The sequence below is a fragment of the Manis pentadactyla genome, chromosome 1 (assembly GCF_030020395.1).
Source record: "Manis pentadactyla isolate mManPen7 chromosome 1, mManPen7.hap1, whole genome shotgun sequence".
NCBI classification, from domain to species: Eukaryota; Metazoa; Chordata; class Mammalia; order Pholidota; family Manidae; genus Manis; species Manis pentadactyla.
Genome location: NC_080019.1, coordinates 6,498,726 through 6,524,357, shown reverse-complemented (window position 1 = coordinate 6,524,357; position 25,632 = coordinate 6,498,726). Strand labels below are relative to the sequence as shown.

The window sequence follows — 25,632 nt, the reverse complement described above, 5'->3', positions numbered from 1 at the left end:
AAATGGGACCACATCAAACTAAAAAGCTTCAGCAGCAAAGAAAGTCACCAACAAAGTGAAAAAGCAACCTATCAATGGGAGAAGATATTTGCAGATCATATATCTGATAAGGGGTTAATATGCAAAATATATGAAGAACTCAAACAGCTCAATAACAACAACAACAAAAACAATTCAGATAAAAAATGGGCAGAGGATTTGAATAGACATTTTTCCAAAGAAGACAGACAGATGGCCAACAGGCACAAGAAAAGGTGCCCTACTTCATTAATAATCAGGAAAATGTAAATCAAAATCACAATGAGATATCATCTCACACTCATCAGAATGGCTGTTATGAAAAAGACAAGAAATAAGTGTTGGCAAGGATATAAAAACAAGAGAACCCTTGTGCACTGTTGGTGGGTATGTAAATTTTTGTAGCCACTATGGAAAACACTATGGAGTTTCCTTAAAAAAAATGAAGAATAGAACTACATATGATCCAATAATTGCACTTCTGTGTCTGTATCCAAAGAAAAAGAAAACACTAATTCAAAAAGATATATGCATCCCCTGTGTTTATTACAGCATTAATCACAATAGCCAAGATATGGAAGCAACCTAAGTGTCCATCAATGGATGAATGGATAGAGAAGATGTGGTGTGTGTGTGTGTGTGTGTGTGTGTGTGTGTGTGTGTGTGCATGCACATGCGTGTGTGTAGTACTACTCAGTCATAAAAAGATGAAATCTTGCCATTTGCAACATGGATGGACCTTGAGTGTATCATGCTAAATGTCAAAGGCAAATACATATGATTTTACTTATATGTGGATTCTAACAAAACAAAATTCACAGATACAGGGAATAGATTGGTGGTTGCCAGAGGGGAGGGTGATGGTGGGTGGGAGAAATGTGTGAAGGGGCTCAAGACTTGTAAACTTCCAGTTATAAAATAAATCATTTGTGGGGATGTAATGTATGGCGTAGTGATGATGATAATACTGTATTTCAAATTTGAAAGTCACTAAGGAAATAAATCTTAGTTTTCATCACATTAAAAATATTTTGTAACTTGATTTGATGACTACATGGCAACTAGACTCATTGTGATGATCATTTTGCCATGTATACAAATATCAAATCATTACATTATACACCCGAAACTAGTATAACATATGTCAATTATTCAATTATCCTTCAATAAAAAAATCATTAAGAAAATGTAAGAGCAGAGAGGTTATATTTGACTAAGAATTGATGTCCAGGATATATAATATATAGACTTCGAAATATCTCCAATAGATTCAAATAAAAGACTACTGATTAGAAAAAATGGCAAAGGACTTGATGGAAATATATCTAAGAAAATATATGAAATGATAATGTCATTATTGATCAAGGAAATGCAAATTAAAATCATGTGAGACTCTATTGTACATCATACATACTACAAAAAGTAAAAAGTCTGACATTAACAAACTAATGAATTGGCAAATGTTTAGAGCTTCAAGAACTCCCAAGCATTTATGTGGGTTTTTAAATTGGTACAACTACTCTGGAAAATGATTCAGTTTCTAGTGACATTGAAGACATGCAAAACCTATAAGCCAACAACTCTATTTCTAGCCATCTATTCAAGAAAACATTTACATATGTGTAACAGAATACACGTCAGAAGTGTTCTTAGAAGCCCCAAGCTGGTCATATTCATCAACAGGAGAATAAGTAACTCAACTGTGGTCTGTTTTTACAATGGGATTTTATGAAGTAATGAAAATGAAGAAAATTGAAGAATCTCATGAATATGACAGTAAGTGAAAGATTTAAATTATAGTTTCATTTATATAAATTTCAGAAACAGGCAAAACTGCACTATGTTAATTTATAGCAATGGGTCCAACTGGGGGACAATTTTGCCTCCCAGGGGACATTTGGCAGGGTATAGAGATATTTTGGGTTGTCACAGCTGGACAGATGCTGTTGGCATCTGTGGATAAAATCTAGAGATGCTGCACATTCTACAGTGCGTACGTAGGACAGCTCCTCCCAACAAAGAATTCCCTAGCCCAAGATATCAGTTGTGCCAATGTTAATAAATCCTGGTAAAGAGAGATCCCTGATGGTCACCTTTTTATTTTAGCACTTTAATTACCCAACAATGTCTTTAAAAGCAATTATGTTTCATTTCTATTATCCAGATATTATATTTATTTAGATATCAAGTATCTAGATATTTCTAATATTTCATTAAAAATTAATATTAATAACTGATCAAGGTATTGGCTTTCATAAGGGATAATAAGCAAGCCAAAACTATAAGTCTAGCGTAAGAATTGGGAAATTTAGCATATTTTATAAGAGGGACTTGCAGAACTCTGTCAGTTTTCTGCATTATGTTCACTTTGCGAATGGAACAACTGAGAAGTGATGCCCTTCGGCTTTGTTCATGGGAAGAGGAGTGAAGTAATAGGCTTGCAGTTCTGAAAGCAGTGATAGGATTAGGTACTGAAATGCCTCAATATTAAAGGAACTGCCAGTTCATTTATTCAAACTACATAACCAGAAACAACCAGGAAGCACTTATTAAGCAACCTTGAATTAGGGCTCTGTAGAAGATCCAGGTGTTCATCCTGGTTTTATCATCACAGACCCAGAGGTCTGAGTCTAGATCAGGGTAGAGGCTGTGGAAAGGGAAAGAATGTTAGTGCAGCATTTAATAGAAAACAAAGGTAAAACTATGTGACTCCCTGGCTTAGGGTATAAAAGAGGCTCAAATAAAATATGGATTATTGCAAGATCGAAAGCTTGGGTTGCTAGGAGAATGATCATGTCAGTTGATAGAGATGAGAAATGTGGGAGACAAGGAAAGGAAATAAGGTTGCGAACCAAGGGACAATGGAGCCCTAGGTGTGCAAACATCTAAGAGTGTGGCTCTCCATGACCAGAGCCAGAAGAAAACTTGGATTACAAATTTAGGGTTGCAAGTTCTCAGCATAGAAAAGGGAAATTCCATTGGAGGGCATGAGGAAGGGAAGGTACAACCAAAGACTGAACCCCCAAACATCTGCAGTAAGGAGGCTAAGGGTGGGGGACAGGAAAAGGCAATAGGGGGGTAGTCATGAACTAGTGACACGAACTAGTACAAGTCGTAGGTAAGTGTAGCATTACAAGGCCTACGGGGGGAACGTTCAGGGGAGGGAGGTGCTGTTGACACTGTCAGATGGAGCAGAGGTGTCAAGAAGAATGAAGACAGGGTAAAAAAATAGATAAAATTACTGATTAATCATGGAGATTTAAAAATATTTGCCACCATCCAGATGCTATTTATATAAATTTTTAATAAGAATTTATTTTACTGAAATAAATTTACAGAGTTCGTTTGGTAAGAGAATACTAACCCAAAGCAAAACAAAAAATCTAAGGGAATTTCAGCCTCTTTGTGTCCCCATGTCCATTATTTTAACCATAAATGCTTTTTTTAAATTAAGGTTAGAAGGTATTTAAAAAATATTTAGCCCAAAGACTTCACTAGTGATCCAGGAGTAGTAGGGACTGGATTTACCTTCCCACTTGAAACAACTAAAAAATTAGTGTGAGAAACAGTGGTTCTCAAGACACTGGACATTAGACAAATACATCAATCCTGCAATTGCCCCATCTTATTTCCTGAAGAAAGTTTCCAGGTTGTAGGGCGAAAAGTAAGAGTCCAGGTCAGGCCTCACAGCCTCCATGGGTTGAGGAGAAGTTCGGGGACTTCACGGAACAGCAGAAGGGAGGGTGAAGTGTTCAGAGAGAGATCCCTGGAGATCTGCGAAAATTTCCCTGCGGTTATTGCCTGAATACTGATACGTACTGAATACGGCAAATGTGTGTGGTTAAACAGTCTGAGGCCAGGAAGAGAATCACCTTGAAGAATCAGGGGGAACAGTTCCCAGCACTCAGCAGGGTTGGGAATGCTGCCTATTCCCACCAGCCGGAGTGGGAAAGATAAAAATTGTTTGGGCATCAGGTAGAGGGCTCAGAAGGGTTTTCCTTATTAATGGGGAAATTAACCTGGATTAAAAGCTTCTCTGGTCCAAAGTAATAATGCTTGAGAGCAAGAACCTAAAGGATGTGTTACTTTTGCCAAACAGCTTAACTGCATCTCAGAACAAAGAATATGAAAACATACATAGGAGTAATAAAATACCCAGCACCTAACAAGATAAAATTCCCAATTTCTGGCATCCAAGAAATAATAAGCATGCAAACAAGCAGGAAAAGGCTGTCTATACTGAGATAAACCAATCAATGGGACATGATTCAAACTTGACACACATAATGGCACTAACAGCATAAGTATTAAAGCAGTTAAAACTATTAAGTATGCTTGAGAAGCTACAGGAAAGATTGAAGATATTGAATAGAAGGACGGGATGGAAACTATAAAAAAGACTCAGTCCAATTTCAAGCGATGATGACTACAATGTCTGAGATGAGAAAAATTTGAATGTCAGGAAAAGTTCCATATTTGTTAGAAACTCTAAAGCCATAGATCCAAGAAGCTAAACCAAAACAAGAAACATTAAAAAAATTACATCATGATATGTCATAATCAAGTCATTAAAAGCAGGGATAAAAAACAAATCTTAAAAGCAGCCACAGGGAAAAGATAAATTTCATGCAGAGGAGCAAAGATACAGAAGATGACGGACAACATCTTTAAGTACTGAAAGGAAAAGGGACTGTCATACTAGAATTCTTTGCCTGGTGAAAAATGCTTTCAACAGTGAAGGAGAAATACTTTTTCCGATATGCAAAAGCTGAATGAATGCATCACCCGCAGACCTGAGCTAGAAGGAAATGTTGAAGGAAGTCCTTCAAGCAGAAAGAAAATGGTACTAGCTGGAAACTGCTCTACAGAAAGTACTAGAAATGTTAACTACATGTTAACTCAGTGTAAAGACTTCTTAATAGTTATATCTCTTTAAAATATAACACACTGTTTAAAAATGAACAAACACGTAAGTAAATAAATTTTAAAAGTAACTATTTTGAGGGTTTCAAGATATGCAGAGGTAAATGTTTAACAAAAACAGCACAAAGTCTGGGAGGGGAGAGAGTGTAAAGTGGAGGAAGGATATAGCCTTTTCCACACATGGTGCTGGAACAATTGTATATCCATTTGCAAAACAATGCCAAAAAAACCACAACAAGCAAAACCAAAACAACTCTGATCTTTTGCAAAGATCATACCATATGCAAAGCATAGTGAATCATAGCCCTAGATTTAAAACCTGAAACTATGAAACTTCTAGAGGGAAATATAGAAGAAAATCTTTGTGATTTGGGTTAGGTAAAGATTTCTTAGCTACAACCCCAAAACCATGATACATAAAAGAAAATATTGATAATTTGGCCATCAGCAAAATTAATTTGTGTTCTTTGAAAGTCACTGTTAAGAAAATAAAAGACAAGCCACAGACTGGGAGACAGTATTTGCATGTTGTATATCTGGTAAGACACTTATATCCAAAAAATACATAAATTTAACAAAATTCAACAATAACAAGAAAACAACACAATTTTAAAATGGGTAAAGATTTGAACAGACATGTCAGCAGAGGCATACAAATGGTTAATTTTTACAGGAAAAAGGTGCTGAACATCATTAGGCATTAAGGAATTCAAGTTAAAACCACAATGAGATACTACACATGTATGAGAGTGGCCAAAGTTTAAAGGGCTGACCATACAAGTGTTTGTATGGATTTAAGACAACCGGAGCTCTCGTGTGTTACTAGTAGGTAATGTAAAATGTTTACAACCACTTTGGAAAATGTTTAGAAGATTCTTAAAGGGTTAAACATAAATGTAGTAGCCATTCCACTCCCAGGTATTTACCCAGGAGAAATGAAAGCACATGTACATATAAAGACATATATATGAATATTCATAGTAGCTTTATTTTAATAGCCAAAGGTGGAAAGAACCCAAATGTCCATCAATGGGTCAATGAATACACAAACTGTGGCTTATGCAGTTGATGGACTACTACTCAGCACTAACAGGAAGGAACCTTGATACAAACAAGAGCATGGTTGAGTTACCAAAAAAAAGTACTGACTATATAGGATTCTACAAGTGCAAAATGAATCTATAATGACAGAATGTAGATGAGTATTTGCTTGGGGCTTTATGGTAGAGTGTGGAAGTGGTGGAAAGGGGAGATTAAAAAGGCATGAGGAAACTTTTGGGGGTGTTTATTATCTTGATTGTTTCATGGTGTATACATGTTCCAAAATTGACCCCATTCTGCACTTTATATATGTAGCATTTCATTGTATATTGGTTATATACATTGTATAACCAATATATACCTCAACAAGACTGGTTTTAAAAGAATCTAGCCCAAATCTTTAATTGTATAGATGATGAACTGAAGCCAGAAAGGTCAAGAGACATGGATTCCAGATGGGTCTATGTTCTTCCTTGATCACATCCTGCTTCTCTGCATTCTTACCTGTTTGACAATATGTTCTAGAAATTTTCTAGACTGCCTTCAAGCTCATTGGTGTGTGATTTAGTTTAATCCCTAGTGAGATTCCTGGACTGAGGAATGCTTAGATGCCTAGTAATTCTTCTGCTGACTGCGAGATTTTTAAATTCTTAAATTGTATGTTGAAAAATTCTCCCTGAATTTCTGCATTAGAAATCACAAGGGGATGGGATCAAGCTCCCATGTAAGACACCTAACAACCCTGTGAGGTAGGTATCATCATCCCTGTTTTTCCAAACTAGGAAACTGAAGCTGAGATAGGTCTAGTAACTTGGTGGGTTTCACAGTTAGTAAACAGCAGAACGGGAATGAGAATCCAGAACTGTCTGATGACATGTCTCATGTTTCTCTGCCTCAGGCAGCAGCCTGTGGGTCACAACCCATTTCTTCCTAGCAATAGTCTATGGGAAGGAAGAACATAGAGTCATCCTGGTGGGAGTCCCCCGGTCTGTGCAACCAGCGTGGGTAGTCCTCTAAAGAGATTGTTCCTTTGAAGTTCCCAAACACAGTCATTCGGACCCTCTGGAATATGTCCTTCTTTGCCCTGATGTTCCTTGTCAGTTGGTGACTCCTAGAATTTCTCCCTGTAACAACTCACAGTGTGAAATTCCTTGAAAATTCCCATGTTCAAGCACATTTCGCATTTCCCTAGTCAAAAGGTATAAACAGAGCTAGAACCCAAAGATGAGCCAAAATTTAGAAGGCCCACTGGGCAGAGGAGAACTCAGCCATCTTCACTGTAGATTAAGCATTTCTCTGTTTCCCAGTGCTTCCTCTGGCTCTGATGAGAGAGAGAAAGAAATCTTGAAGCTGTCTCAGGGCGCATTGTCCCTTTCAAGTCTGATTTGGTAAAGGTGGATAGAGACATCTTAAAGCAGTTAGTAGGTGCAAAGAGGTCAGTTGTCTTCAAGAATGCCCTGAAGCCCAGTTCTCATTAATCAGTTTAGAGAGCAGTTATGGAAGAATTTTATAAGCAAAAATGTTGTTCTCTTTGAGCCCTCTAAGCAAGCCAGTTATTCTCTTTTAGCCCTCTAAGCAAGCCCATTGCTTGCTCTCCTGGGACATGAAGATAGCCAAATGGTGTGAATGATTTATCATCTTAGTTTTTCCAAAGCTAAATGGGGGCACAGCAAAACTGGCAACACTTATGAATCTTGTGAAAGAGAGTTCTGGATTTTTGATGATTTTGCTCACCCTGGGTACCGCAGAATTCTGTGGCTCCTTTAAGACTGATCTTTCCATTGTCTCTGGTTCCTGGTGTGTCCTGTCAACATACCGATGTGGTCTCATGCTCTACTGACTGGCTTCATTTCTTTCCAGGCCCCTTAGCAGAACCCAGCACTCTTCAGAGTCCTTAGCATATACCAAGCTTGTTCCTATTTCTGGACCTCAGGTTGTGATGCTCCTCTTCCCACCAGATCCATCACCTATAGGGCATTTTGTTCCATTGTCCTTGATTGGTTTGCTGTAACTTCTTGTGCATCGGTTTTGAAAGGGGAAAGAGCTTGGTGTCAGGTAGACCTAGGTTTAGATCATAGGTGGGACACTTATCTGCTGTGTGACATCAAGCAGGTCACTTGATGTCCCGACCCATAGCTTCCTTTGTGTCAAAGAAAGTTAAGCATATTTCATACCTACAGGGCTAACAGGATTACATAGAAGTACTGGCTAAGACCTAGTGCAGGGGTATTTGGAAGCAAACTCATAACTGTTCTTTTCCCTTCCTCCGTTTGCCAGGCTGTTTGTTGGGATTAAGGCTTATAATCTAATCCTTCTGTACCTCCCCAGTGCTGAATACACCTTGGCACTCTGTGAGGACTTCATGCTGGAGAGAGCATACTGCTTTGCAGAAGGAAAGACAAATAGGGATTCTCCATCTCTCAATGACCTTGTACTGTCCTTTCTCACTGTGCAGTTTTGGTTAATTTTGCCCTCTGGAGGACAGCATCAGAAAGCCTGTTTAGATCAGTTTATAATAGTCCAATGTTTCATTTACTTTGTGATTCGATGGGTAGGCAGGCCGGACCACTTCTTGTTTTCCCAGCAGCCCCTGGATGTTGGCTTTCTCATGGGGCTTCAGGCTTGATGGTGTTCATCCTTCTCAAGAAGGTCTCCCCCAGGGCTTTGATAAGGATGCTGACCGTGGGCCGCCGCTTTTGCAAGCAGTACTGGTCCCTCCCAAGGCCCTGAAGCACCATTCTCTGCTTTAGCCCTTACGTTTGTACCTCTGCCTTCTGGAGAAGCTCTTTCACCCCTCGGGCCCATCTACTGTTCCCTCAAGGCAAGAGTCACTTCCTCTTTACAGACGTTTAGGGCTTGGGCCTTTTCCCCATTGATCAGGTGGACATAGTCTCTCCTTCTGAAGCCCTGTGTTTTTCTAATTTACACAGATTTTTCCCATAACGCTTTGTTGTGGACTGAATGTTTGTGTTCCCCCAAAATCCGTATGTTGAAATCTAATCTACAGTGTGATGTATTTGGAGGTGGGGCCTCTGGGAGGTGGTTCAGCCATGAGGGTGGAGCTTCCTGAATGGGATTGTGCCCTTCCATGAAGAGGCCAGAGAGCCGGCACTCCCTCTCTCTGCCACGTGAGGTTGAGGCAAAAAGAGAGCTGATGTGACCGGAAAGAGGGCTGTCAACCAGGCACTGAGTCAGCCAGCACCTTGAACTTGGACTTCCAGCCTCCAAAACTGTAAGAAATAACTTTCTGTTGTTGCTGAGCCACCCAGTGTAAGATATTGTGTTATAACAGCCCAAAGTGACCTGGCACAGCCTTAACACTTGATTCTGCTTACTGGTTTCCATCTGTCCCCCTAAATGGACTAGAAGTGTGACCTAGTTGAAAAATGAGACTGTGTCTTGTTTCTGAATCTCACTGCATAGTCCATTGCTGGTGGAAAGATGGATGGATGGATGGATGGAAGGACAGCAGGCAGTGAGGCAGGCAGGCAGAGAGACAGGCCCCTTAACAATGTTTTCAGTGACTTTTAGTTGTTCCTTTCTATCCTTCTGCGGGTCTTCCTCTCCTCAGGGGGTGTAAGCTCAGGAGATACAAGGTAATGCCACATGGCCTGATTTTCCAAACTTCAGATAAGAGACTCAGAGTGAGATACTGTGTTAGAAAGCTCGTCATGGGCAGGCGCAGGGGTAGGAGAATTGACTCAAAGAGTTTTTCTCTTTCTTGGGTTTGTTTACATTGAAATAGAGAATTGGGCTGGAGAGTCACAGAGTAAATATTTAACTCAGAAGGTAATTCTGCAAAAAAAAAAAAAAATGCAATGAATAGTTAAAAACCAAATAGTGCATGTCTACATACATAAAATGATTTTGGATCCTCTCTTTGGATTTATCTGCATGGCCTCTGCTGGGTAGATATCTGAAAGAAGGATATAAACATTGCTCCTCAGGTGAGTAAAAGCATTACTCCTAGAATGATGTCATTTGTTATTTTTATTTCAAACCAGTTGTTCTGAAACATTCTAAGATTATTAAAAGTTGCAAAAATAAAAGTATTTAACAGCTACATAATTTCTTATAGTCACCAAAATGCTTTTCATATTTCATCTCATTTACTCTTTGCAACAACCTATAGGTTAGGCCCTTACAATACTTGTTTAACAAATGAGGTTTGAAGCTCAGAAAATTAGTAATTTGCATAAAACCTGAGTGGCAGTGAGACTTAAAAACAAGATCTCACAGCTCTAAGTCCCAGGCTTCTTACAAGAGATTTAGTAAACATGTTTTCCTTATGTATGAATTACTGTTTTACGTTCATAACATAAACCAACAGAGGTTGAAAGAAATGCTGAAAAGTTTAATGATGTTAAATATCTGTAAACATAATGTATTAAAAATAACAAGACCATAAAATCCATAGTTCTATAGGTTTTTCAGTCTGTTGAGCATCAAATCATACTTCCCAGTGAGCCACCTGCTCCCACATCTCAAACTCCTATCCATTTAATAAGTCACTTCATCAGTGAACTGAAGAGTATGTGCATTGAAGTTAACCAAACACCCACACACAAGTATGTGGGTATATTTTATTTTAAGATATTATACCTTCTCTCAGGATAAACTTTGATGGAAAAAAAAAGCAATCAGATTAACATTATTATTCAGGAGTAGACTAGAGAGCTAATGCCTTGTCCAGTATCAATCAAAATTCAAGGAAGTACAATAAAGGCTTTGATGTTTTCTTTTTATCCCCTTCTGTCTCTTTGCACTTACTTGTTGTTCCTCCTGACCAGGCAGGGGTTTAGCAGGAGTGACCAGGAAGGGAGTATATGTGTTGTTTTTGACAAGGGGAGCTTTTAGCCTCGTTAGAATGTCCAAGAAGTGTTGGGCTCAGAAGGGCAGAGCTGCAAATGCAAATCTGTAAGACTTCTGCAGCAGACAGTGGCTGTAACTGTGTGGGTCACTCGCATCTTCCCACCGGATGGACAGTGAGTTTGGGTTCGTGTAAAGGAAAAGGTGCAGGGAGTTTGGGCCAGAGCTGTGGAGAGCTCCCAAACCGTTACTCCTCTTGAAAGCTCTCCAAGTGAGCCGGGACAGCCTGAATCTGCACAAAACAAGGAGCCGTTTTGGTTTTGTTATTGCAGTTCACCGCTGATGTAGACTGTAAATGAAGGGATCAGGGCTTCAAGAAAGGGTTCATAAGTCCCCATCCTGGATTGCAGTAGTATTGTGACCTCTGTTTACATAAACAATCCATGGATGTTTTTATAGCAATACAATGCCTTACGTACTTACCTAAATGATGGTTATACGCATCTTTCCTGCTCCACTTGACAATCTCGTGAAATCCTCCACATGTGGAAGTATAACATTTCATTTCAAGAGAAGCTCCTTAGAGTGTCGTTTCATTTCAAGAGAAGCTCCAAATATGGACGTAAACTTAAGGGTTTTATTGTGTACTTCTGCAAGATTATTTGAGAAAATATGATCAGTGGAAAAGCCCACTATTATACCATTTCCTTTGGATGACTCTTAATTATTCCTGTCTTGTTTGCTAAAAAGCCGGTTTTTAATCCATAAGTAACAATTTCCCATGATCCTATGATAATTCAAGGAGCTTCAACCAAACACAGATATTTATTGTCTTCAGTGTACAAGGCATATGGAATCTTGGCAGAACTTGTTGAAAGATATAAATAAACCATTCCTATACATACTCTTTTACTCACACTAATTTCTCTTCAAAAAAAAAGAAAAACTTAGATTTCAACAACTCCATATGGAGATGTTGCTTTTCTACATCTTGTGCTGAATGGAGGAGGTCAGATTTTACTGAAAACCCATCTTTTTTCTTCATGCAGAATATTTCAAGGAACAATAATGCTACTATCGTGGCATTATGCACAAAAGGATAGGAAGTGGTCATGCAAGAAAAGCCTCCCTTGTAAGTGAAGGAGGGGAAATTGAAGAAGGCAAAGAAAAGATATTGCCACACTGGCATCCTGAAATATGTGTTCACCCAGACTCTTAGATTCTGCTAGAATGTGAGCTCCACGAAGGTATAGGATTTGCTTTCATTCATTGCTGCATCCTCAGCTTCTGGAAAAGTACTTGGCACAGATTAGATGCTTAATAAGTAATACATATACTATAATAATACTTATGTAGTATATGCTATAAACAATTATACTATAACAATACTTATGCATTGTATACTATAATAATATGTCTAATATAATAAGTGAACATATAACTTGCACAGAAATGAAATAGGCATCCTAATTTGGTATTATATAGTGCTTATTGGAGGCATAGGCTGGTTTATTTTTATTAGACATTATTAAGTTAATGTTTTAGTGTCATTATTGATATTGGCTCTTTAAGTCACTAATTAGTTCTTTGTCCCCATGTGACCTTTGTGCATGGAGGACAGGGTGGAACTCAGAGGGTGGGAGAATGGGATTTCTAGGAGGTCAGCTAAGTTGGGGTTATGCACGATTAGGCATTAGAAACCGCCCCCCCGCCGCCACCCCCGATACATGCACCCGTCCACACCATAGATAGCCTGTAGCTTGACCCTAAATCCTTCTAGTTTGTTACTATTTAAACTTCTGTTTTGGGCCTGCAGTTTTGATCATACATTCTAGCTTGTCAATCCAGTAAATGCCATCGTGAACTTTTCGCATCTTCAGGTACCGCACTTAGCTCTACTAGTTAAATATATCAGTTCCTTTGTAGCTCATTCCTGTAGCTCTTAAGGAAGATTATTTTATTTGCATTTGAATTTACATTTACAAAGTAGATGTGACAGAGCACTTTGTTGGATTTGGACCAGTATTGACGGAAGGGCCTTGGATCACAAGACAGACACTCATATATCCTTCATGCAACAAATACTTGTGGAAGTATACCCATCTGTCTGGTGCTATGCCAGGGACCGGCTGTGCCCTCTGGAAGGCTCCCAGAGGAGGAAGAGGGACACCGCATAGGAACAGTGCGGTGCCATAAAACCTCTGGGAGAGGGACCTCCAAGGCCCGAGGGGGCCCAGAGGAGTCAGCGATTTTCACAGCTGTGAGGTTTGACAGAGAATGTGCTTGAACTAATAGTTGTTCAGACAGAAGTACATACATGACAGTGTGAGGTGGAGGGAACATTGTGCATGGAATACGTGAGAAGGGTTAGTTTGGGAGGTTCAGATTTTCCTCCCCACGTTATTGGGATTAAAAATGTCTGATGGAAAATAACTGGGCAAATGCTAAACCCTTGCTACTCAAAGTGCAGTCAGGTGACCAGCACCATCCATGAGCAGATTAGAAATGCAGAATCTCAGGTTCACCCTGGACCTACTAAGTTAGAACCTGCATTTTAACAACATCTCCAGGTGATCTGCATGTGTGTTTAAGTTTGAAAATATGAAACTGTTCTTTTTGAAAGATTGAATCTTCTATCAGAGGAGTTTGGGGGCACTTGTTTAAACTGAAACTGATTCTTGAAGAACGCAGTGAATGTGTATAGTTCATTTGATAACAGTGTGGAGATCTATAGGGAATTTATATTAAGCTGTGGCTGTTTAATTTTTGAGATTAAATTATTCAGTTAGAAATTGACTACCATCTACATTTCAGCTGCTGGGACAGGGTGGAAAATGCTCTGGACTAACTTTCAGTCCCAGGTCTTCCTTTGATTACGTGTATGACCTCAGGCAAACTCTTTAAACTCACCATGCATCAGTCAGTCATCTTGTCATGTGTAAGTACCTACTACGTTACCCAGCAATATTCCAGACACTTAACCACTTAACATGTACATCAGTCCATTTCTTTGTCTGCCAAGTGAGACACAGTCCCTGCCACACACGGTGTCACATTAGATTCCAAGAAATAATGTTTATCACAATGCTTTGCAAGTGATAAACGGAATAGGTGGTGATTTAAAGATCTGCATAGAAAAATACAGATTTATAGAGCATCTGCTCTGGTCTAAGATGTGTGATAAATGTACCTTAGTTCAAAGATATCTGTTATAATTAAAATGGGCAAAACCAAAGGGATACATTTCATGCTTGGTTAAGGAGAGTGGTGTCAAGATGAGATGAAAACAAGCACTTGGCAGCCCCCGAGGCAGAGAGGATGTGGGCCACGGGCCTTGTTCCAGCCCCCACGTAACCTCTGCTCTCCGCTTTCCCAGGCATGCGCCAAGGCAACGACCACGGCTCGCAGTACCGCTCGGCCATCTATCCGACCTCCGCCAAGCACCTGGAGGCAGCCCTGAGGTCCAAAGAGGACTACCAGAAGGTAGGGCCCCTCTCGCTCCTGGGCGCCCACCCTCGGCACCTGCCTGGCCGGGCCCCACCTGCAGAGGAGGAGCTGCGTCACTGCATCTGGCACTGTGTTCTGTTTGCATAATTTTGGATATTTCTGTCAGCCTCTTGGAAGAAGAGGAGGCCTCTATACATCTCTGTTTTAAAATCAACTCATGCAAATGCATGTGTAGCTTAACATACAGTCTTTCTCTCTCTCTCTCTGCCTCTCTCTTTGTGAACGTCTCTCTCTCTTTCTTCTGTGATAGTTGGCTTGGGCGGCCGTGAGGAAGTGCCATGGAGCGGGCAGCCTCAGCAGGCACTCAGCACGGTTAGTTTCTCCTGAGGGCCGCGAGGGTGTCCCCAGGCCTCTCTCTCGAGCTTGTCAATGGTCATCTTCTTCCTGTGTCTGCACGTCGTCTTCCCTCTGTGTGTCTCTCTCTGACCAACTTTCTCCGTGACAACTCCAGTCACACTGGATTGGGGCCCAATCTCATGACCACATTTTAACTTGATTACTTCTGTAAAGACTCTATCTCCAAATAAGGTCCTATTCCGAGGTACTGGGGGTTGAGACCCCAACATATCTTTCTGGGGGAACACGATTCAAACCAAAACACTCTCTCTTTTTGCTGGTGGCAGTAGATTGAATTATAATAGAAATACTTCTTAGAAATATAGACACGGCATGAAATAATTATGTGCATTATGAACTTGTATTTTATTTTAAAAATCTCCTCCAATATAAGGTTCAGATCTTTTAAAAATAACTTGCTTTAATTTTTAGAACTTTGTGATGTTTAAATTTTAATCACTGTTATATTTTCTGATTTGGAATCCTATTTAACAATAGAGCCAGTAGCTATTCTAATACTGATCTATTTTAGGATCGTGTAAAAACTCAGACATGCAACAGTTCCCAGGAATGTGTAGGTTCTCCAGCCCATCCTCCATGGTGGCAGGGACAAGAGTCTGTCCACTGAAGAAAGTAGCAGGATGTGTAACTCATGGTCAATTCAACTCCAAAAAGCACAGAGGGCCAAAGGAGATGCCGATGGGGCCCCATTTATGTCTCAGCACACCCCTCCCACCCCCTCTACAAGGCTGTGGTGTCTGTTTGGGTGATAATAGTAGCCAGTCTCTAGGATGGCCTTCAGTATGGGCTGGATTGAGTGACACCTAATGAATGACAGACATGATGAGATGATAATTCTGAGATGAGTTTATTGAAAGATTGTGGCTTTCATCTTGGGGGCCCCCTTTCCCTCCCTGCCTCTTGGGTCACCTGCCCTGGGTGAGGCCAGCTCCCGTGCTGTGAGGCAGCCCTCTTTAAAGGCCCACATAGCAAGGGATGAAGGCCTCCAAGAGCCATGTGAGCAAGCTTGGAGGCCCCTCATCCCCAGTCAAGCCTTCAGATGAGAATGCACTCCATCTGACAATTTGACTGCAACCTCATGAGAGACCTCAAGCTGGAGGCACCTGACTAAGTTGTGCTGCAGAAATCATGTGATAATGTTTGTCGTCTTAAACTGCTAAGTTTTGGAGTAATTTGAATATACATCGCATAATCATGTGATAATGTTTGTTTTAAACTGCTAAGTTTGGAGTCGTTTGAATATATTTACTCCATTGGATCTCAAAAGCTTTTACCGATAGATTATCCTTTCTCATATCCCTTTTGATCATAGTTTTCCTGATAATGGTGGGCTTACCTGGACATTTGGCGTGGTGGTTAAGCATGTTGCCTCTAGCCTCAAGTTGTCTCAATTCATATATCTGATGTGTAACTTATTATCAAGTGCCTGACTCTTGGAAAGCCATATATCTTATTTAACTCAAGCAAACCTATGAAGATGAAAGACCTTGTTTTTATCCCCATATTTCAGATGCCCCAAGTCATAAGGCTCAAGTAGTAGAGTAACTAGAATTCTCTCTGCAGGGAGATGAGCTGGGCAGCTGGGGCAGGGCTCCAGCCAGAAGTGATGGGTGCTTTGCCTAGGATGGTCAACGCAGAGCGGAATGAAGGGATATTTAGGAAATGGAGAATACGTGGGAGGAAAGAATCCAGGGTGACCTACAGGTTTCTGGTTTGTGATGTTTTGTATGAAGGTATGGAGGAGCCCAGGCAGATTGGTGGGGAAGGGAGATTGAGTTTGGAGATGTGGAGTTTAAGGTACCTGTGGATATCCAGGTAGTTGTTAGGAGGAGACATGGGCTGTTCCTGCTTTGCAAGGAGGGTTCTTGTGATTGGTTAATGCTGCTAACGTGCACATAGTAAACTCTATAAATCGTGTGAAAAGTCAGATATGCAACAGTTACCAGGAATGTGTAGGTTCTCCAGCCCATCCTCCATGGTGGCAGGGACAAGAGTCTGTCCACTGAAGAAAGTAGCAGGACATGTAACTCACAGTCAGTTCGACTCCAAAAAGCACAGAGGGCCAAAGGAGATGCCGATGGGGCCCCATTTATGTCTCAGCACACCCCTCCCACCCCCTCTCTACAAGGCTGGGGTGTCTGTTTGGGTGTCTGTTCGTTGTTTTAAATTGCTAAGTGTAGTCTCTTCTGTACTGGCCAGTATAACCACTAGCCATGTGTGCTATTGAGCACTTGAAATGTGGCTAATGCTACTGAGGAGATGAATATTTTGTTTCATTTTATTTTAAATTAGTTGTATATTTAAATAGGCACATGTCGCTAGTGGCTACCTGATTAGAAAGCACAGCAGTCTAGAAGGGGTGTTACGTGAATATTGCAGGGCACAGGGGGCATATCAGCCCGGCTCCCTGGCTAGGAGACTCAAGATTCCAAGCCTTCCACACCTGTGTTGGCTGGACTACCAGAGCAACGCCATGGGGCACAGGCGCCGTTCGCTGCCAGAGGTGCCGCGCCAGAAACTGCTCTCTCCTTTTCCTTTCTGAGATGCACGGCATGAGTGTTGAGTATTTTCCCTTCAGCCGGCCCTGGAAAGAGCTGAGCATGAAAGGCCACAGCCTTAGGGACCCTAGGCTGAGCTCAGTCAAGGGCAGAGAGCTCTTTCCGTTCCTGGCACAGCCGTTACCCCCGAAGCCCGGGTCAAGATTTATCCTTCTGTCCCCTTTGAGCACCAGGAATGACTGTCCTTTTTCCGTCTTCTCAGATCTACACCATGAGGGATAAAGTCATTTTTCTTTTCAGAAAAAAACAAAGTATCTCATTGTGTCAGCTGCTATGACAAAGGCTCAAGTATGAGGACTTAGGCATGTGGTGCCACGGAGCAGGAGTAAGGGGCGAGGGGATTGGAGAAGAAAAGGAGGTAGAACCGATACAATTTGGCCCCTGCTGTCGGCGACAGGCTGTTTGGGCCTTACGAAATGACCAGTCATCCTAGGGAGAGAAGGGAAGCGTACGTCCACTGGATGCCGTCCCCCATGGGATCGCTCTACACTTCTGGGTGGCATATGTGTGGGCTCAGGATACTGTGTCCCTGGGGCAGGAGGCCAGAGACACATGGCATGGGTGGGAGGCAAGACCCTGTAGGGTTGTGCCTGCATAAAGCTTATCAGAGTCCACACCCAGCTGGGCACTGCAGCGCGGGCCAGAAATGAGAGAGGCGGGGCCCCGAGGAGCTGAGCTGGTACAGAGGGTCCTTCCCCATCCCACCCAGGCCAGGCCAGGCAGCTGGCTACAGCGTCTCAGGGATGAGTTGCCATGACTCAGTGACTTTCTGGCTTTTCTGTTCGAGCAGAAAAGAAAAACACAAGTTGAATTTTCAGCAGGCATCCTTCTACAAGCTTATAACTATATAATATGTAGTTACATATAATGTATATTATTAGGTATATAGTACATATATGTAGCTATATAATAATGATGATCTTATGATGTAGAACAGCAACAGTACCAACTGAGTACTTATACACACTAACTACTATTCTGAGCGCTTTATATAAATGAAGCCATTTATATATATATATATTCATTTATACACATAGGCATAATGGATATGTTTAGATATAGGTATTTATGTATCCCTCTGCATCTTTATGTAAAATTGTGTGAATTTATGTATCTCTTGTTCCTAGTTTTGAAACTTGTAAAAATATACACCCACTCCCAAAAAAGAAATCAATGATTTGCAGTGCCTATGAGAGGTGATGTCATGATCTTTTACACATAAAGAAGTTGATCTGTGTGTCCACATTTACCTGAAAAATTGGTGTGTTTCCAATAGATCCCACAAAGTAGGGAGAGAGTCTGAGACACCAGTTGCCTTAACAGGCAAGTGAAGGGGAGGTGGGGGCTGAGGAGGTGACTCATGGAATTGGCTTTCCAGTGTTTTCTATCCACGGTGACCTTGAACAAACCCCTGAGACAACAGAGGCCTTTCATCTAGGGACAGTGGCTTTTTAACAATACTAGGATTAAGGTCTAGGACTCGGTAACCTGGTCATGAGCATTTAGGTTTATTTCTAAGAGCAGGAGACTCTACAGATGATTCATTCTGTACATTTAGCATATATACTGTTTTCCCCTTTAAGAGCTGGCCTTTCTGGCCCTGTCTCTACATTGTGGGAATTCATCTTATTGGAGCCCTGGTGGGACCCCTATGCACCAACTATAGCATTGACTTAGGTCACTAATTTAATCGTCTTCACTAGTCTGCCCCCAGTGACCCCCTGGTAACCAGGTTCTTCAGCAACTTGTTCGTATGTGAAGTTTAGAGTGACAGTATTGCTTACACGGAGCAGCCATTTGAACATAAAATTAGCTCATTTTATCACAGGGACCAATTGTTGGGCTAATTAGATGTGTAGTACTGCTGATGAGCCAGAAATCCAAAGTGATTTTCCATCTAAACCGTGGTTTTCTGCAAAGTTGGCTGGGTTGTAGATGCCAGGCTCACCAACAGACCTAGGAAAGGAAAAATGGCTGAAGAAGTTGACTAATTTCTAGGCAGATTAGAGCAGGCCAGAGAATTTTACAGAAGAGGATCAGAGTAAAACTTAAACATCTTTGGGTTCCCTTGCCCTTGAAAGGGCTGGATTCTGTTCACAGAATTCAGCAGCTGCTTCATGTCTTTGGCGAGCCAAACACTGCACAAAATGTGGAGGTGTTCTTGCCTTTGGATAAAGGCCTCAGAATCTTTTCTTAACTGAGTTGTCCTATTTTTCCCTGAGTTTCACGGTGAAATTATTTGCTTATGGTATTAAGTTGGGAGAGATAATCTGATGTATTATTCATTGCTTTTGGGTTATCAATGGTGGACAGTTTACCTCCCAAGTGAACCTGTCATGACAAACATTTTCTAATAGTCTGAACTGAACTGCATCCTCTGGAAGGGGAAGGGGTGTCCCCATATGATTCTTAATGTCCTGAAAATTTGTTCCTCATTTAGGAATTAAATCTTTTGATCATTGATAGATTATGTCTCTTAAAATTTGATAATTAATAAATCTACAGATTATTCTCCTGGGCACATGACCTACCTCTGTCTTGACTCCTCAAAGCTTCATGAACAATAAGCTCAACATTTCCTCTGGATAACCTTTTTGGGTTGAAAGCTGAATTACCCCCACTATGGGTCAGACATAAAACAGTGTTTTAAAATCTGTCTCTGTTCGCCTGTCAGTCTGTTTGCTCATCCATCCATCCATCCATCCATCCATCCAGTCTTCAACAGAATTATAATCTCTAAGTATTTACCATATTTTATCTTAAATGCCAATGACCTAGAATCTGTCATCTATACTCCATACAGTATCACTTAAAGAAAAGTATCTAAAATGAAAGATAAAAAGCGGTATGCAGTGATTGGATTACAGCAAACAATTTTTTTCAGCTTTGATTATTTAAGTTTCTTCCCCAAATTTTGAATTAATTTTAGATCTTTGTTTGGCTTTGATTATTTAGTTTTCTTCCCAAAGCACTTAGATTGCAGCCAGATATTCGATATTCAGTGACTTCCCGTGTTCTCCAGTTAAGTCCTGCCAAACTGCTTATTAGCGTATCCTACAAGGTCCCACACGGTCATTTTGCCATTTCCCGTAAGACATAACTTCTAGTCAGAGTGCTGAATCATCATGGTACATGTAAAAATAAACATATAATTATTGCTCAGAGCTCCAAACTGTTGAACAAAGCTTAAGAACTTCCAGAGATCTGGGGATACAGTCACTTGTGGAAAATTTTGTGGCTGTGCTATGAACATGGTGAAGAATGGCTTTATATTTCTTTATATTTCAAAGTTAATTCCTGTATGGACTCACTGTTGCCACCAAATTGAGGCGTTCAAGGAATTACAGCTTTGTTTACTGCATGCTATATACTAGGAGGAATTAACTCCTGCATTAACTAGAGTGTTCTGGACCCCAAGGCCCTTCTTGCAGACTCTTTTTGACACAAGAAGTCGCTAAATGTCACAATCACAAAACAGTATTTGGTAAGATTAAGCCAGTGGTTGGTGCATGAAACCATCTTCCTTTCTCTAATTTGCCAAATCTCTGACTTTCCTGTCTTCATTGTCTATGGCTACCTTAACAAATGACCACATACTTAGTAGCTTAAAACAAGAAAAAAATTCATTCTCTCACAGTTTGTGAGGCCAGAAGTCCAAAATCAGTTTCACAGGATCAAAATCAAGGTTTCAGCTCCCTCCAGATGCTCTAGGAGAGAAACCCTTCCCAGACTCTTCTAGCTTCTAGTGACTGCTGACGTTCCTTGGCACGTGGCCACATCGCCCCAGCCTCCGCCTGGGTTGTGCTGTTGCCTCTTCCGTGTGTCTGATCTACCTCAGCCTCTCTTATGAGAAGGACACATGAGATTTGGGATCCATCAGATCATCCGGAATAACTTCCCTATTGCAAGATCCTTAGCATATCACATCTTCAAAGTCTAGGCCATACAAAGTAATGGTCACATGTTCCAGGGATTAGGGCGCTGACATTTGGGGACGCAATTACCAAACCCACCAGTCCCCAGCCTGGTTTCCAACCTAGCAGTATTACATGTACAGTCTTAAACGAGGGACTGAGACCAAGAGCTCTTCTTTCCTGGGCTGCTCAGGAGAGGTAACCCATGCTCATCCAGCAGTGCCCATTCCTCTGGGTCCCAGGGCCACACACACAACACACTGAACTCCCCAGAGAGGGTGGGACCGGATTGCCTCTCTCAGGGTCCTTGTCCAGTTTTAAAGGGAGATAGAAATTTGCATAAGTTTATCCCCTTTCAAACATCTCTACCTCCGTAAAGAACCCAGCTTCACCCCTGTCCTACTGACCAAAATAAAATAGCATACCAAAGATAACAACAGGAAAAATCCAGACAGCAAGATTTTGGAGACAATGGTAGGAGAAAATTGTGTGTGTAAGTAATCAAAATAATATTTGAAAGGTTGGCAAGAATGTTCTAGTACTCTCTTAGTCATTTACTGTCTGAGTCCCTGACTTCTCTCGTCTTCATTTTTAAATTAAGTATGAATAGCAAAATCTCCTCATCGTATGTAATAAGAATTAAATGAGATTTTATATATATGTAAAATACTCCTTGTTATGGACTGAATATTTATACACACACACACACTAATATACATACATATATGAGCATGTAGTAGTTACTCCATATGTATTAATTGAGTCTTACTTCAGTTTTCCAGTTGAGAAAGTAGGTTTAATTAAGCCAACTGAGTTGAGAGAAATTAAATATACTCAATCAATGTCCCGTTATGCTGTAGTCATCACTATATAACTGGACCTGGTAATTCCCTATCAGAGGGTCAGATCCTTTGTGTTTCCTTGTAAGCATCTATAGACCGAAAATTTGAAAATGTCTCCTTCCCCATCTTTCCCCCACCTCCCTCAGTATATTAATACATTAATTGCCTTATCAAATATTAATAATGTACTGATTAGTTGCTAGATTCTCATTACAGTTATTTCAAACACAGGTAGCTGAAGAAGGATCTCATGAAATTTGTTGTAATAAACTGCTACATATAATCACACAAGCCCACGTGTCCTCAAGATTCTTTCCCATAGGCCCTTTCCTAGGAACTGTTCTGGCATTGAGTGAGCTCTCCGGGAGCTCCTGGCCTCCTAGTTTACCCCAAGGCCTGGTACTGTGCATGGCCCCAGCAGGTTGTCAGCAACTATTTGTTGACCTGAACTGAAAAGCTGTAGCCGAGTAAAGAAGCCTCCTATTACCCCGGTGTGCACTGACTGTGTGTCTCCCCACATTCCCCCACATTCATATGTTGAAACCCTACCCTCAGGGGATGCTGGGGCCTTTGGGAGGTAATTAGGGTTAGAGGACGTCCTGAGGGTGGAGCCCTCGCGACGGGGTTGTGTCCTTATGAGAAGAGACAGCAGACAGCTCTGTCTCCACATGCACACAGGGAGGTGGTGGCCATCCATGAGTCAGAGGGGAGGCCTCACGGGAAACTGGCCCTTTGGCACCTTGATCTGGGACTTCCGGCCTCCAGAGCTGTGAGAAGTAAATCCCCGTTGTTTAAGCCCCCCTCCCAGCTGTGGGGCCTTGTTTCATGAGCCTGCGCAGAGGAAGACGCCGTGGAGGGGTGGGAAGAACCCTGGCTCTGGATGAGAACACCTGGCAGGGGCCCTGTCTGCTGTGACTGACTGTGACGTCGGACAAGTCGTTACACCTCTGGTTTCCTGTTTATAAAGTGGGGAGAATGAGAACAACAAAACTTTTTATAAATCGTAGGTTCTCAGCGCTTCGTCCCATGTTACGGAGTGAACCTCGTCCCCCCACCCAGAGAGGCAGCTCAGGATCAGTTCTACCCTCCTTAGGAGGAAATGGAAGGCTTCATTCACATTCCCAAGTCCGCCCAGTAGCAGTTGAGAGAGTCAGAGTCATTTGACCCTGAATCCCACATGCTCCGCTCGCAGGCGGTGTGGAGGTATTTGGTAACGTGTCAAAACACTTCCCGAGAACCAGGGTGTCGCCGGGTGCTGCCTGAGACAAAGCTGTCTGCAGTGACTTCTTCCTGCTTTTGCAGAGGCCCTCAAATGCCAACCGTTGGGAGAACAGAGGATGAGGGTTTTTCTTTCCCGTCACCGGTGGAGAAAACGTCAGGGTTATTTCTGTTTCTTTGTTCACAGGGAACGGGTAGGTGGCAAACTAGAAGTATCCCTTTCAGCCTATTGTATTCTTCATGCTTGATGTTAACAGCAGCAAAAGCCCCTGCTTTTGTCAATACCAAAAATCATTTATTTGCATCGAAGGACCCTGAATAGACGTGGGTAAATGTCAGTTGACGTTTTACGGTTTGGAGATTAGCTGGTTCTTCTTTCTCTCTTTTTCTTTTTTTAACTTGTGCTATTGTTTAAAGTATGGAGTTACGATTTTTAAATGTCCATAGAAAGGCCCTGAATAATTCATTCACTTACCTCAGTCCAAGAGGAAAATCCCCCTTTGCATGCCCAGTGGTAGAGATGAATCCCTCCCACCTGTCCCGTAGGCTTGCGGCTGTCCTGACAGATACTGCTAGGAACTTGTTATAAGAATGTGTGAAGTAAGCGTTTCTAGGATGCCGGTTTCTGGGAGGCAGGCACCCGTATCTCTATGCATGCAGCCATATAGACAGCTAAGTCTTTAGCCTTAATGGTTTAGTCGCATCTGGGCAATTATTTTCATTTCCACTTATCACTGTGGGTTAGACTCCCTGTGTATGGGTACAGATTGCCCTTTCTTGCACTGTTTTTAGAAATATCTGCATTACTTTTGGGCGTTTGTTCACTAATAGGGGCGGAGAGAGGAAAAAGCTTGTAATAATGGGCTTTACATATTATTAAACTGTGTGCTTCCACTTTCGGCTCCAAATGAAAAATCTGGTTTGTGTTACTGACCTCTGGTGGCCATTGTCCGTTGCTGCAGGGCAGGGAAGTGCGTCCCCTGGGTGGAGCTGGGCCTGCAGTGGCAGCTTCCAAGAGTGCTGCAGACTTGGGGCATTGCTGACCAGCGGTTTTTTACTCAAGTTCACTGGTTTTCATTCAAGTGCATTGCAGACACTCTAGGGTTCTCCTTACTGGCCAGAATAATGATAGCAAAAAGCCTTCTTGGGAGGACCAAGGAGACATTTTCATTTCAGTTGAGGTATATATACAAAGTAACCGTGACCACCGTAGGGTGACATTTGAGTGAATTCTGATTCTCCATGGGACACACTCCTACTCATCTTTCAAGGGCAGCATGGGAAAATGCAGTGGCTCTCAACATGTCCCATAGGTACCCCTTACTGTACACAAAGATGACTTTAGGGTGTATCCTGATCAACTTTATAAATTTTAATAGTTACATGTTTGTTTTAATATGTATTAAAGTCCAATGAGTATTTGAAGCCCATAATCTCATGATGCTTTTGCCTAGTTGAAGGCTAGGGCCAGGAGATGGTGCCTGTGCACACAGCTGCATTCTGTGCAACAGTGTGTCACTTCTGCTCATTGGCTGAAGGAGCACAAACCCCCATGGAAGTTGGTAGATGACTTGGGGTAAGAGTGGCTCTGCTTCTTGTTTGAGGTATGACCTGCCTGTTAACCTCTCTATGCCCGAGTTTACTGAGTTGTTAAGCAGGATAATAATGGCTAGTTCTTAGGGTAGTATAAGCATTATATGATACAGTGCATATGTCAAGTGTCTGTCACAGAAAAGGTGCCCTCATTTATTTCCCCGCACCACAGGACGCTTCTCCGGGCCTGCCTTCCTCCACGTTTGCATGGAGCTTGACAGGGAGTGGGATCTTCCCTTGCTCTTTTGCTTCGTTTGCAACACTCCATGTAGCTCTTTGTACAAAGCAGGCACTCACTCTATGAATGTTTGTTGGGAGAATAAAGCACAAGTGCAAAATAATTCTGAGCAACATTTCCCCATCGTCTGACACATTCAGTGCATTTCATCTATCACATCAAGACCCGTTGTATAGTTTGTCCCTCCTGCCTGCCTGATTCACGCGCTCTGATAACGGGAACAGGACTAGGTTCTTGCTCCTTGGCTGCAGGCAGGGAGGAGAAAAGGCCTGTCCTGTCTAGTGCCTGCCTGCCGCTAATTTCACCTCTTATCTTCCCAACTAATATATAGGTTTCTCATGGGCATGCGCAGCACCCACGCTCTACTTGTTAATTTCAGGGGCAGATAAGCGGAAGGCGGTGGAAACATCTTAAATACAGTATTTAATCTGGGATAGGATCTATTTTAGAGACAACAGAAGAGCCTTTGTTGCTCAAGCCGGTAAATTTATAAGCCTTTCCCTGCTTCCGTCCATATAAAAAGGCCTTAGGAAGGGTAAGATCAGAGGAACTGCCCGGAAAGGAGGTGTGGGGACAGGTTCCAGGGGCAGCGAGAGTGAGACAGGGTCTGTCTG

General features: G+C 41.7%; 1 protein-coding gene across 1 annotated transcript in view; it reads left to right on the top strand.

The window, feature by feature from the left end:
- Nucleotides 1-25,632, top strand: part of MSRA (methionine sulfoxide reductase A) — a 376,285-nt gene that overhangs the window by 265,423 nt on the left and 85,230 nt on the right. Inside the window, exon 5 of the mRNA XM_036888793.2 lies at nucleotides 14,168-14,274. Coding sequence (XP_036744688.2) covers nucleotides 14,168-14,274 — 107 coding nt within the window. The remainder of the gene's footprint in view (nucleotides 1-14,167; nucleotides 14,275-25,632) is intronic.